General features: G+C 37.8%; 1 protein-coding gene across 1 annotated transcript in view; it reads left to right on the forward strand.

The window, feature by feature from the left end:
* Positions 1 to 14,400, forward strand: part of adgrl1a (adhesion G protein-coupled receptor L1a) — a gene marked incomplete at both ends in the record, with an annotated part of 94,817 nt that overhangs the window by 61,035 nt on the left and 19,382 nt on the right. The window contains 8 exons of the mRNA XM_081361793.1: positions 980 to 1,083; positions 2,492 to 2,677; positions 3,419 to 3,457; positions 5,063 to 5,243; positions 7,050 to 7,172; positions 7,845 to 8,050; positions 10,452 to 10,625; positions 10,887 to 11,096. Coding sequence (XP_081217919.1) covers positions 980 to 1,083; positions 2,492 to 2,677; positions 3,419 to 3,457; positions 5,063 to 5,243; positions 7,050 to 7,172; positions 7,845 to 8,050; positions 10,452 to 10,625; positions 10,887 to 11,096 — 1,223 coding nt within the window. The remainder of the gene's footprint in view (positions 1 to 979; positions 1,084 to 2,491; positions 2,678 to 3,418; positions 3,458 to 5,062; positions 5,244 to 7,049; positions 7,173 to 7,844; positions 8,051 to 10,451; positions 10,626 to 10,886; positions 11,097 to 14,400) is intronic.

Raw genomic sequence — 14,400 nt, forward strand, 5'->3', positions numbered from 1 at the left:
TGTGTTTTTCGTGCAAGGTTTCACAGTGAAGATCTGAATAGCACTCTCTTTCTTTCTTACTTTCCACGGTAACTCAAGATGTATAGTATATATTTTGTATGAGCCCTATCATACACCCGGCACAGTTTTGCTACTTTCAGCCCGACGCAGTTATCTTTTTTTTCACGTCCTGTGCCACGTTGTTTAAATAGCAAATGCATTTGTGCATCCATGGGCGTGCTGGTCTGAAAACGAGGTGTGTTCAGGTACATTGTTGGCGCTTTGATATATTTTGAGGCAACTGAAATACTGGATTTTTCCCAGTATTTTTCTTTGTTATTTACAGGGTGCTTTAGTAATATGTGCCTATAGTGTACGCACAACGCGCGTACACTCAGCTTATCACACACACATGGCAAATATTAAAAATAAAAGGATTACAATGTAAAAGATTAATATTGTCTACATAAAGATATGGTGGAATCTGGCTTGTCCCGTAGATAGTCTGCTTGCACGCTTTAACCTTGTGCACAAGCATATCCCTTTCCTCTTTGGAAACGCGTTCAGTCTTTCCGCTTGCAAATTAACCAATGTAAATAGCCATCCGCCATGGCGTGAGCGCAACTGGCTTTTAAAGGGAATGGGAGATGAGTCTCTGATTGGTTTATTGCACGTTATACCCAAAACACACCCATTACTTATTAGGAGAATAGGGACAACCCTTTTAGACCATGCGCCGGGTGCGCCAACCATTTTTCCCGTCGTTAAACTAGCAAATGTGGATTCGGACACGGCCTAAGTACACTTGCGCCGTGCACTTTAGATCATGCACTTAGATTGTTAAAATAGGGCCTTAAATATATATATATATATATATATATATATATATATATATATATATATATATTAGTCTTATTTTCTTCGAAACCATGCGATTAACCTTTACTAAATAAAAAGACGTTATCTCTCTCCCTCCTAACATCTGGTTTTGTATTTTCAGGCATTGCCTCCTTCCAGTGTCTATCCTCTCCTGTGCTGTGGAACCCTCGCGGCCCTGATCTAAGTAACTGCACCTCGCCGTGGGTCAACCAGGTGGCCCAGAAGGTGAGACCACTAAAAAGTTAAAGCTTGCTCCGACCCCCCCATTCCCTGTTCTGCTCTGTCCGCTACCTCAGCTATTATCATTCCGGCCTCAGCTCACATTACCACACACTGGGTCATTCTTTTGACATGATTTGGAACAAAATCTCTCTATTCTATCTAGTTCTAAAAGAGAGTTTAAAAGCATCTCAGGTGAAAGTCACACTGCACTTACACATCACGGACTGTTTGTTCTGCTTTTCACATATTACAAAACTTGCAATTTTATTTTAAAGGCATCATATAACATTCTTTTGGCATTTTTTTCCCGTTGTCTACTTTCTATATATTAGTCCAAAATTGCTGCACCGAAAAGTTTGGTTTATTAGTCTTTCTTTGATCCATCAAATTAAATGGACTTATGTTACTTTAAGACTGCATATTAAAATTAATCCAGCTATTTAACTGATGGTTTGCTCTTTACTGCAGGTTTGTTCTCATTTCTCTAATATAGTTTGTACTACCCCCTACTTCAATAACAGACTCAATAACACTGTGACAGATTCACAACACAGTCCAATAACAGATTTTGTTAACTAAAACTAAAATTAGAAATGTTGCCATTGTAGCTAATTGAAATTAATTGAAGTTAATGCACTAAAATGACTAACTGGAAATAAATAAAAATTTGATTATACAAATTAGTCAAATGTAAGTATTAATATTTCAAAAACTAATAACATCGATGGCATAAGCATGGATGGCAACAATTTAACCCCTTTTTTTGCATTATTCTTTTAATTGACCAAAGTAATGTTAGCGATTTCATATCTATTATTGTCCTGCACTTATTAGCAAGCACATTATGCAGATTTTATAATGGTGTTGTCACTATTGTAAATGACTGAACTCTTTGTTTACAGAATATGATTAAGGACTGTCAACTGTAAAAGGCTTTAGTAAATAAATTGCATTCTTCAAAGATTCACAATGAATTAAAACAATCACATTAAATTTAGGTGATTTCTTTTCTGTACACAGTATTATGCTAACAGCATGTGTTTCTTTTTAATGGTAATACAGTAGTGTACTTTAATGTACCTTCAAGTACCTTAAAAAACACAATGGTATATGTTATTTTTCTTTCACTAAATGTGAAGTTAAGATGCTTCAGGGCAATTACAGACATATATGTTTCTGCTTTCAAATCAAGTGAGTAATTTTATCACGTTTCACGCTTTCGTTTTTTCCCTTTTTGTTTTTTTATAATGGCTTGATTTAGAGAGTCATTAAAGATTTGCTGTCTTTTGTCTGTGCATTCAGCAGAATAAACCCAGAAACCCCCAGCTCACACCCCCACAGCGCACAGCAGGGGTTTGAGCTTTAGAGACCAGACTGTGTGTGTGTGTGTGTGTGTGTGTTCACTGTGTAGATAAAAAGCGGAGAGAATGCTGCAAACATCGCTGCTGAGCTGGTGAACCACACGCAGGGCCGCATTCATGCCGGTGATGTCAGTTCCTCTGTCAGACTCATCGAACAGCTATTGGATATATTAGACGCACAGCTGCAAGCACTCAGACCCGGGAATAAGGAATCGGCTGCCAGGAACTATAATAAGGTGACAAATGCACGCATGCACGCTCTCATACACACATTTGCCCTTTAAACAAACCCTTCATGTTCTGTTTGCTGCCACATCGGTGTACCCTCCCAACTCATAGCCTTGACATGAATAGAGGCTCGGCATACACCTATTTCTGCCTCACTTCTTTCCCCCTTTTTATTGCTTTAGTAGCTCATTTTCAATTAAAAATAATAATAATAATAATAGTAAATTGAAAAAAGTTATTATTAGGGCTGCAACTAACGATTATTTTGATAGTCGATTAATCTGTCGGTTATTTTTCCGATTAATCGATTCAAGTCAAGTCACCTTCATTTATATAGCACTTTTTTAACAATATGAATTGTTTCAAAGCAGCTTTACAGTGATAATAGGAAATTAAAGTAACATAGATTGTTTTGGCTTTACAGCAGCTCTAGAACGAAGTTATTGTCCAGCTAAAGTTAGTTTTGATTGATTGACTCACTTCCGTTGCAAAGATCATTAGTTGTGCTTTCCATAGATAATTAAACATAATTTCATGGGGAAAACATGAAAATACTTTGTCGTTTGTATCACATTGTTTGTTATATCTATTTGCTTGGTCGAGGTCTATGTGGGCTTTGATTCGTTTGCTGTTGTTGGCTGTAAGAGCCAATAAAGTAGATTATAAATTGACTCAAAATCAGATGATGGACATGACTCTTCTACATGAATTTGTGAGTGTAACTGAAGCTGTTTTGTTGTGTCTTGCAGTGGCAGAAGCGAGAGAGGACCTGTCGGGCTTATGTTCAGGTATTGTGCAGTGTTATCTGTATGAGACACTTAACCTCTCGTATCTCGTCTTATCCCCCGTTCAGGGTCCGTAGGGTGCTTGAAATCCTTGAAAATGCTTGAATTTTGATGTCGTGTTTTTTGATAAAATGCTTGAAATTGTAACTGGATTTCTTTCACAACAAATACCTGTCTGACTGAATAGTTTGTTTATTAAATGGAGAAATAAAATGTAGCCCTTCAGATACAGAGCGATTTGTGCTACGCTGACCAGAGCAAAAGTAGGTGGAGTTTTCATTTTGATTTCCACACTTGTTTGGATGCTCCGTTTTTATTGAAATTACTTCAGTTTTACAGCCTGGAATCAGGAAGCAATATTTGGACATTAATATAATGAAAAGATTTATTCATTGGCATTATCTACTTAGACAGTGATACATTTTGAAAAATAAAACTTGTAATATGCTTAAATATCTGATCAAATATTGGACAAACATATGTGGTGCAACATTTATTTATTTATTTATTTATTTATTTATTTTCGGCTCAGTTTCATTTAAGAGGATGTACATTTTAAATGCATATACGTCTCTGTTCAAAAGTTTGGGATCAGTAAGATTTTATTTATCTAATTTTTTTCAAGGAATTCTTTTAATTCAGCAAGGATGTATTGCATTGATCAAATGTGAAAGTAAAGATTTATAATGTTTAAAAAGCTTTCTATTTCGAATAAATGCTGTTCTTTTGAACTTTTTATTCATCAAAGAATCCTGAAATGTTTTTTACTCTTTCAACTGTTTTCAACATTAATAATAATAAGAAAATGTATTATAATAGCATCAAATCATCATATTACAATGATTTCTGAAGGATCGTGTGACACTTAAGACTAAAGTAATGATGTAAAAAATTCAGCTTTGATCACAGAAATACATTTTATATATATATATACATTATAGATTTATATATATATATATATATATATATATATATATACATTATAGATTTATATATATATATATATATATATATATATATATATATATATATGTGTGTGTGTGTGTGTTTTTTTTAAATCAATCTCCAACTTTTGAATGGCAGTGTATCTTCTAAAAATAAAATTGTCAATGTTTAAAAGTGAAGTCGCATATAGAGCAAAATGGGTGTTTTGATTTCATGGGGTCTTTTAACATGGTACCAGGGATTTGTATAATATATTATATTGGCGGTTACTTTTAATGAAAAGATATAATGCATTACAATGTGGCATTATGACTGCATTCATAATGCATAACATATACAGGCTTCATAGAAAGTGGCATCTATATATTTTTTATTGCATATGCCTACCTCAGATTAATTTTATCTGCATTGTGTTTGTGTGTTTGTGCGTGTGTGTGCGAGAGAGAGAGAGAGAGAGAAAGAGGTGATTATACTGTATGTCTTGCCCAAGGCTTTCTTTAAGCATTCATGTAATTTACAATGGCCTATAAGATGTTGCTCCTTAGTAGAAATAAATTCCAGCCGTTACGTAAGATTCCCAGAGAGTCATATTTTGTGATCTTTGATGTCAAATGTAATCATAATGAAGTGTCACTGTATGTTTGTTTGTGTATGTGTGCGCAGGCGGTTGTGCAGACTGTGGATAATCTCCTGCGTGCCGAGGCTTTAGAGTCATGGCAGGACATGAACAGTACGGAGCAGGCGCACACCGCCACCATGTTACTGGACGTCATGGAGAAAGGCGCCTTCCTGTTGGCCAACAACATGTACAATAATCACTTCTCAGACCATGCTGCCAATGTCGGTGAGTTTCTGTTGCGGTGTAACTAAATCAAAGTATTGATGGCTCTTTTAAAAACATAAATTGTGTTTTTTCCGGTAACATGTTGTTCGTTCCCGAGTGACTTAATAGCAGTGCAGCGCAACTTAATGTTACATCTCTGTTTGCAGCTGTTCAGTCAAGCAAACACACTGTCCTAGAACGTTGTCTCACCCTCAGGTAGCATTGAGAAGTCTGATTCGTTATAGGGAATTATTCATTATAATAGTTCATTTAATTGATATGTTTAAAATATTAATTCGGCAGTCATTACTCAGTTCCCTGCACACATTTATTTATTTATTTATTTTGTTAAATACTGCTATCTATTAACTTTTTCACTGCTGTTTAGTTTTGATTTTGTATTTAGTATGTATTTAGTATGTTTTAATAAACATACACCACTGTTAAAAAGTTTGGGGCTGGTACGATTTTTTACGTTTTTGAAAGAAGTCTCTTATGCTCACCAAGGCCACATTTATTTGATCAAAAATACTTTAAAACAGTCATATTGTGAAATATTATTATAAGTTAAATAAGTATATTCTACGTTAATATATTTTAAGATATAATTGATCATTACTCCAGTCTTCAGTGTCACATGATGATATGATGTTCAAGAGACATTTCTTATTATTACCAATGTTGAAAAATGCTGAGCTGCTCAATATTTTTTGCGGAAACCGAGATCCGTTTCTTTCTTTCAGGATTCTTTGGGCCTGTTTACACTTGGTCACTTCATGTATTTTCTCTGATCAGATATCTATCCGATCGAGAAAAGACCAGGTGTAAATGCACTCTGAAACGCATTCGAGACGGATTTAAAACCGATCGCTTAAACCACTTCAGGAGGTGGTTTGAGACGCATTCCAGATGAAACTGGACAAGTGTAAATGCGTATGGTTGTTGAAACCACATATGTACATTTTATTCCTCTCAAAATTATAAAAAATAAATGTGTGAGAGCAATGTTATAGACTTTATGACATATTATTATTGCCAGATATGACAGTGATACTGCAACACGGATGAGTCGCTGAGTATCTCTTCAGCAAGCTAATGCGCAAACTGCCACCAATGAAATGAGTGTAAATCGCAGACGCTCAAAACACAATCATCTTCATTAAAAGTAGTGAGACTATGATCTTACCAGTGCTGATGCCGCTCTCTCTCCTATTGCGGTCTTTGATCTTAAAATTAGCTGATGATAAAAAAATGCAGCTCATATCTGTTACTTCCGTTGACGTGAACTCTGGTGGATTTGCATATAGTGCAGGAATTGACACATTTATGCAGCCAAGTGTAAATGGAACCATTTGAACAAATCATATAGCTATCCGATCAGTAGGACTATCTGAATGTCTGTTGGAGGACCGTCAAAATAAAGTGTTAGCAGATATTAAGCAGACAGTCTATTAATACTAAAGAATGGTAGTTGACGTGTAAGGGTCTTTGTTAGCGTGCCCGCCTCCCACGCCGGAGACCCGGTTCGAATCCCGCTCGGAGTGGATTGAGAAGGACTGGTTACAGATTTAGGCCTAGTTGCAAACTTACTTGTATTTACTTATTTCGTACTATTGAAATATTGGTACCTACAAAAGTATTCATTTCTTAATGACCCCAAACTTTTGAACAGTAGTGTATATAATATAAAAATAGCTTCAGTGTAGTTAGCTACTCTTTTAACATGCTTTAACTTTTCCAAATGTGTAGCTTTATTGTAACCTTTAAAGGTTTTTTTGTTTCGTTACAGTTCAACCACTCAAAGTGTGTGTTTTTGTGTGTCTTTAGATTTAGAGGTGCGTGTGTTGAACACAGAGACGGATTCGCAGGATTTGTCGTTCCCTCAGAACGGTCCCAGTGACAGCAGCATCCAGCTCTCGGCTTCCACCTTCAAACAGTACAGCCGTAACGGTCAGTCACAGCTGCATCCCTCTCCGTCCGTCCCCCTTCCATCACTCTTCCCCGTGCAGTTTCACTGAAGCTTAGCCAAATTTCCACTTTGGTTTACGCCGTTATTAGTTGATAATAATAAACCTAATCAGATTACCAAAAGCGCTAAGACTATTTCTTCCCTGATGGTTTCTTAACGGCACTCCTAATCGAACAGCCCGAGAGGCGACTAGATTACTATCATTTTCAGGCTGACGGAGCAATCTCAGCTCTCTTTTCTCCTGCTTCTCTCCTTCCCGTCGCCTCCATCTCTTAACCATCTTATCCCGCCATCATCTCTCCTACTCTTCGCTTTTTCCACCACTCCTGCGTTTTGCCTCTTTTTGAAGGTACGCCTTCGTTCGCTGCTTCTCTGCGGAGGCAGGTCGGGCGGGGGAAGCGAGATTAGTATGATTGAAACAAACGCACATGAAATATTCATACGGAAGAAACGGAGTGAGTGAGCGCTGAAGAGATGAATGTTACGTTGCCCTCCATATTAAAATTCCTTTATCCCCTGATCACTCACTCACCCCCTCCCAGTCAAAATCATTTTAACCTTCACTCATCTCGCTCCACCGCTCCCTTTTTCGTCTTAGTTGTTATTCATATCCTCCTGCCACTCTCTTTCTTGTGCTGTGTTTCTCCATACAGGCCAGGTAAAAGTGGTTTTCGTGCTGTATAAGAACCTGGGCCCGTTCCTGTCCACTGAAAACGCCACCGTGAAGATGGAAATGGAAGCGGGGCCTGGTGGGCGGGGCTTGGCGGTGAATTCACACGTCATCGCAGCGTCAATCAATAAGGAGTCCAGTCGAGTGTTTCTGACCGAGCCTGTGGTGTTCACACTTAGACATTTACAGGTACATTAAACTCTCATAGACACACACAAGCAATAAACTATAAAGCCATCTTGCATTAGCTGATTTTACACATGGGGTCTCTTACATTAAACATCAGCATATCGAGTTTCTGTGTAGATCATTTTGTAAAAAAATAAATAAAAAAATTGCATTCAACTCAATGATTATTATTTAATTATCACTACCCCTAAAACCACCTGTCCTCAAACCATAACATAATACTTCATGTACACTACCATTCAGAAGTTTTGCGTCAGTTTTTGTACAGTATTTCTTATCAAATATTTGCAGCCTTGGTGAGCATAAGTGGATTATAAAAAATACTACCTTTGTGAACTACCTTTCTCAAATTGTAAAGAAACTGTTATTTTAAGGACGAAAACTAACAACACAACAAAATAGCTCCTTCATTTAACACGTGTGATTTGCATAAAAATGTACAGGCATTTTGTCTACACTTGCAAGCTGAAATCACCATCCTGTAGCCTCAATTCATTCAACACTGTGACTGGTACATGTGTCTATAATTAACATTTGCTGTGACAGAACAACACACATTTGTGAGAAAATGAACGCAGCAATAAATTGTTTGTGCCTCTTAGTCATGACTTCTTCTGAACATGTTGAACAGATGAATACAAACATAATTCCTTTGGTCATTTCTGTAATGTGTTTCACTACTTGAGAATAAATGAGAGTCTAACTGTGCTGCCTTTGCAGTGCAGAAACTGCTGTTTCATACAATACAGTGAAAATAAGTTTTTAAGAGCTAGAAATATGGTTCCTGTCCATGATGGGTTTGCATATGACTCCTATCCCTCAATGTAGCCATGAAATGGGCTTGAGGTATGTCCTCTAAATCATTGGTTCCCAATAGGGGGGTCGCGACCCACAAGGGGGCCTCAGCGAGCTCTGTGGGGGGTCGCGTCGTATTTTGAAAAGTTTTGAGCAATGAGCATTAAATAAGTCCTTAACTTTTTTTTCTGTTCAAAATTGTATAATGACCGAGTTCATTATATAATGAATCATGAATCCATTTTCCAATCCGTATTTTTGTCTTATCCTGAACCACTATGGTACACCTATAATAAGTGTTTACATTGGTACTATTTCACACTGTTTCGGATCGCTACCGCCGCGGAGTAGCCCAGTACCTGCGTGACTCTTCATAGACGTACACAGAGAGAAGTAGTTCCGGCTAATGTTCTTCCGAAAGACGCATTATTCTGTAAATAAACGCAAGTTTATTATCGCTCGCTATAGCGCCAAAAGCGTCAAAAATAAAGCCTCAAAAATAAAATGCAATTATTGAGGTCCCAGACAGCAGTCATTTAGTAATAGCCTATATTCTTTTTTTTTTTTTTTTTACCTACACACCAGTGTGAATATTTTTGTTATTGCATTTCAAATAGGGCCAATTTATTGGCTACTCCTAGGCTTATGTTTTTAAATTACAAAGGGCCTACTGATGTTTTTGTTATTGCACTTTCAATATTATAGGTTATTATTTGTGCATAAACATATCTAGTTATAGCAAACATAGGCCTACTGTTTGTTTGAAAACAACATATTTTGTCATCCTTGCTGCAAGCTTACAAGAGCGATAATATCATTAAATTTGAAGGGGGGCCCTAAAATATTTTCTTGGGAAAAAGGGGGTCTCAGACAAAAAAAGGTTGGGAACCACTGCTCTAAATGGGTTTGTTCATGGGTTCCATGTCGGCCCAATCTGAATTAGCCCCAGTAAGGGCCCTAAATGGGTTTGTCCATGAGTTTCATGTCAGCCCTATCTGAATTGTCCCCAGTAAGTGACCTAAATTAATTTGTACATAGGTTCCATGTTGGCCCTATCTGAATTAGCCCCCAGTATAGGCTACAAATAGGTTTGTCCATGGGTTTCATGTCAGCTCTTTTGAGTTAGTCCCTGTAAGGGTCTTAAATGGGTTTGTCCATGGGTTTCATGTCGGTACCTATCTGAATTAACCCCATGTATGAGCCCTAAATGGATTTGTCCATGGGTTTCATGACGAAGTAGCCCAGTATGAGCCCTAAATAGGATTGTCCCTGTGTTCCATGTCGGCCCTATCTGAATTAGCCCCAGTATGGGCCTTAAATGGGTTTGTTCATGAGTTCTATGTCGGCTCTATCTGAATTAACCCCAGTAAGGGCCTGAAATGGGTTTGTCCATGGGTTCCATTAGGAATTAAATAGGATTGTCCATGCATTCCATGTTGGCCATACTTTAATTCAGAAAGGTCTGACATGGAACCTCATGGACAAACCATGTAGGGCCCATTCCTCAAGCCCATATCATGCCAAGAAAACATTATTTGTGAAAGCCACTGATATTGAGTAGTTTCCCGTCTCTCTGTTGTTTTCTCATGTCCCCACATCTTTGCAGCTGGAGAATCATTTAACCCCAAACTGTTCGTTCTGGAACTACTCGGAGCGTTCGATGACGGGCCAGTGGTCATCTCAGGGCTGCAGGCTGATGGACAGCAACAGCACACACACAACCTGCTCTTGTAGTCATCTAACCAACTTCGCTGTGCTGATGGTACACCACGAACCTGACGTAAGCGCAAGCACACACATATTCCCTTACATTTATCACTGGCTGATAAACAAATTTGAATAAAGCTCTCATGCACATAAACAACTTTTTCGCTTCCATGCAGTCTGTAAGACACACACACATCTATACACACAAAAGCAAACTACACAAATACACACACCGCAGTTTCAGCTTGACATTTACTGGATTTTCATAAGTCACTTTCCCTCAGGCAGCCTATCCGTTTCTGCCATTTCCCTTATCCATCTCTCACTCTCTCAGTACCCAGGAAGGATGCACGAGTTGATTCTCTTTGTGATCACGTGGGTGGGTATCGTCATTTCTCTGGTATGTCTCGCCATCTGCATCTCCACCTTCTGCTTCCTGCGAGGCCTGCAGACCGACCGCAACACAATCCACAAGAACCTCTGCATCAACCTTTTCATCGCTGAGCTCCTCTTCCTCATCGGCATCGACAAGACGCAGTATCACGTGAGCAGTCTAATGATCTATATAAAGGGGAGAGCGCACTGAGAATGAATTTCACACGTTGATTGTGACATTTATGTGCACCCACTGATAGTACGTGCTGTCTGCATTGTTTTAGCATTTGATTAACTAAAGCCCTTAAATGCGAACTGCATTAAGTGCAGGTAATTTGCATTCATTTGCATGCCACAATTCCCCATCTTGCAGATGAGTGCTTGCTCTGAGTGCTCGGTTGTTAAGGATGTAGCAGACTATCACAATCTGATGTACTTTACTGGGACTGGTTTTCCATTCCTCATGTTCTTGCTCACTCCCGTATATACCAATACAATACTGCTGAAAACCTGCAGCATCACCTCTTTTCTCACAGTGTCTGAAAACCTGAAATCCTTAGATAAATACAACATCTCTCTAAACCCCTCCTTCCGAGAGCCTACTCTTCTCTGATTGGTCAGACAGCCCAGTCTGTTGTGATTGGTCTACTCTGCTCTAATTGGTTCGACGGCTCAGTCAGTTGTGATTGGTCTACTCTGCTCTTTATTGGTTAGATGACCCAGTCTGTTGTGATTGGTCTACTCTCCTCTGATTGGCCAGATGACCCAGTCTGTTGTGATTGGTCTACTCTGCTCGGATTGGTTTGATAGCCCATTCTGTTGTGATTGGTTACAGTGGGTGTCAGAAACGAAACACCCATCACCATATATTTTCAATCTTAGCTCCGGAGGCTTCCTCAGCACTTGATACACAGTGATATGATCAGTAACAATGGCGTTGATCCTTTGGAAGGGCATGCAATGTGGATTTGCTCTCGCAAAGCAGAAAACAGTGTCTTCTCGAACCAAACTCTTCCAGGCCTCAGCTACTACTGCAGTGTTTGACGGCAGGTCAAAATAGACATTGTTCGGAGGCAGCCAATGAAGACCATACTGGGCATTAAGCAAATTTATTACAGACCTACGTAGGTTTGATCAGGAAGTAAGACTGGAGTTACTGACGATTTGTTTCAGGCAGTTCAGAATCAATTCTTTGTATTGGGAGACAATAATTAATTTTATTGTACACTCGATCTTTGAAACTTTGCAGACTTTTTACATTCACGTACAGTTATATTACACACTAGATGAAAGGTAATATCCGAAAAAAGCATAATAGGGCCACTTTAAAATAAATTAAGATTGAAAATATTGTTGTTTTACTGTATTTTTTATCAGTTAAATGCTGAGCTGCATTCTAGAGACTCCTTTCAAAGACACAAAATAATTTACTGACCCAAACTTTTGAACTGTAGTGTAAATTTAACAATACATTTTAGAAACACAAATATTAGCTTGTTAGCTTGAGTTATGTACATGATGGAGCAGTCTTGGAGCTAGAGAAAATACTTTCACTGACTTTCAAAAAAAAAAAAATGCCTCCAGGCAATATTATGCAACTCTGCTTCCACTGCTTACATGCTCCAGATTTTTGGAAGAAAGCTGCATTATATGTTGATTATGCATTTTCTGTGCCTTTAACCAGCTGCCCCTGTATTTGATTCTTTGGGGCCAATTAAGTTGTTTTTTAAGGTTACTGTTTTTTGGTGTTCTGTTCTCCTGCTCTATCGAAGTGTCAGGTCTTCTTTTTTTGGTTGGCCAATTAAAACAGTACCCATTGTGATTCTCTGAGCATGGAACAGAGTTTAACATTGACCACTGGAAGTATATCTGATGATAGCTGATGTTGATGAGGCTTATGTTTTAGTCAGCCAACCAAAAATCAAAACCCTACTGAAAAAACACTTCAGCAGAGCAGAACAACCGATTAAAACATTAACCACTGTGAACAAATTAATGTTGCTGAGTTCAGATCAGAAATTATACGTGCTTGCAAGTATCAGCTCTTAAGTATCAGACCTTCTGTGGTTTCAGATTCAAGAGCAGCTCATTAATTGCATAATCAATATAGCTCTCTTCAGAAGTGAAAATTAGCATGGACCCATTTTAGCCTGCAAAATAATTAGGATATTGTGACATTAGTTTCCATACGAATTGTGATGCCCTTGACATCAGTGTATTGACACCAAAAGTTTCCCGTTGAAAGCAGTGGTGGTTTAATACGTCTTCCAGAGTTCAGGTTGCATCAGTATGATGGGAATCAAAATCATTGACAAGATACCAAGGTTGCTTCAATGAGCTGTTCAGAAGAAGAACTGGATAATGTTTGCAGGCTTTAAGGCATTGATTTTTTTTTTTAATTTATTATTTTTTTTTTTTATGGAAGATAAGAGTCTTGTTTGAAACACTTAAGTAAATGATAAATCCATGAGCAAATCGGTGTATTCTGCTTTGCAGGGGCGTACGAACAATACATAAAGTGTGTGGGCTGGGGTGCATTATGAATCTCATCAGCCTCTCTTTGCAAGTATGGTTGTTTAAATACCTAGTTTCCATGGATACACTAAGATTATTTTAAAGTTTATTAACCAAACTTTCCAGATACATCAGTCACTCTACAATACATACAAGTCATAAAAGTTTAAATATCAGGGCTAAAATATTGTTGCGACAACTATACGTGTGTGTGTGTATATATATATATATATATATATATATATATATATATATATATATATATATATATATACTGTATATATATATACTGTATATATATTTATTTATTTATTTACTTGGTCGAAGATTATTTATCTTCTGTTGTTCACGTCTTCCCTCCTCAGAAATGTACTTTCGTGTCAGGCTCAGCACACAATCTGTGCCAAGCACAATTTGAGTCATGAATATTAATATAGTTATGAGACGTTTGCACTAAGTGATTTGCTGAAAGGTGGATGTTTTCAAGTGAGTGCGCTTGCAATAGTGGGATCACTGTTTACCGTCTGCGCATTCAGTTCAGCCAATCGACTGGCAGATGATTCTGCTTGGAATCCTTTTAATGCGAAGGCTACATTTTCTTTTCCTTCCCACTGCAGCCCAGCAATATAAAACATGTACAAATGTCATAATCATCCAGAAAAGGAGAGGGATGAATTTATGATTTTGAAGTTTTAGGGGACAGAGTTCTATCCAAAATGTCATGTAAAAGTAAACTGTAATTTCCATGTCAGGTCTCCTCCTGTGTAAGTGGCCATTTACTCAACACCGTTTTCAACTAAAAACACAAAACTTTTTATGCATTTCATTTATGGCTGTTCATTCACACGTCAATGACATCTTGGAGGCCTGAAAATGCAAACCTTTAAAAATTAGTGCAATAACTATACAGTTATTGTCTCAATGTATAGGTGTTCAGTCTATAGGTGCATAGTGTTTCT

This window comes from Scardinius erythrophthalmus (genome assembly GCF_964197995.2).
Source record: "Scardinius erythrophthalmus genome assembly, chromosome: 1".
NCBI lineage: Eukaryota > Metazoa > Chordata > Actinopteri > Cypriniformes > Leuciscidae > Scardinius > Scardinius erythrophthalmus.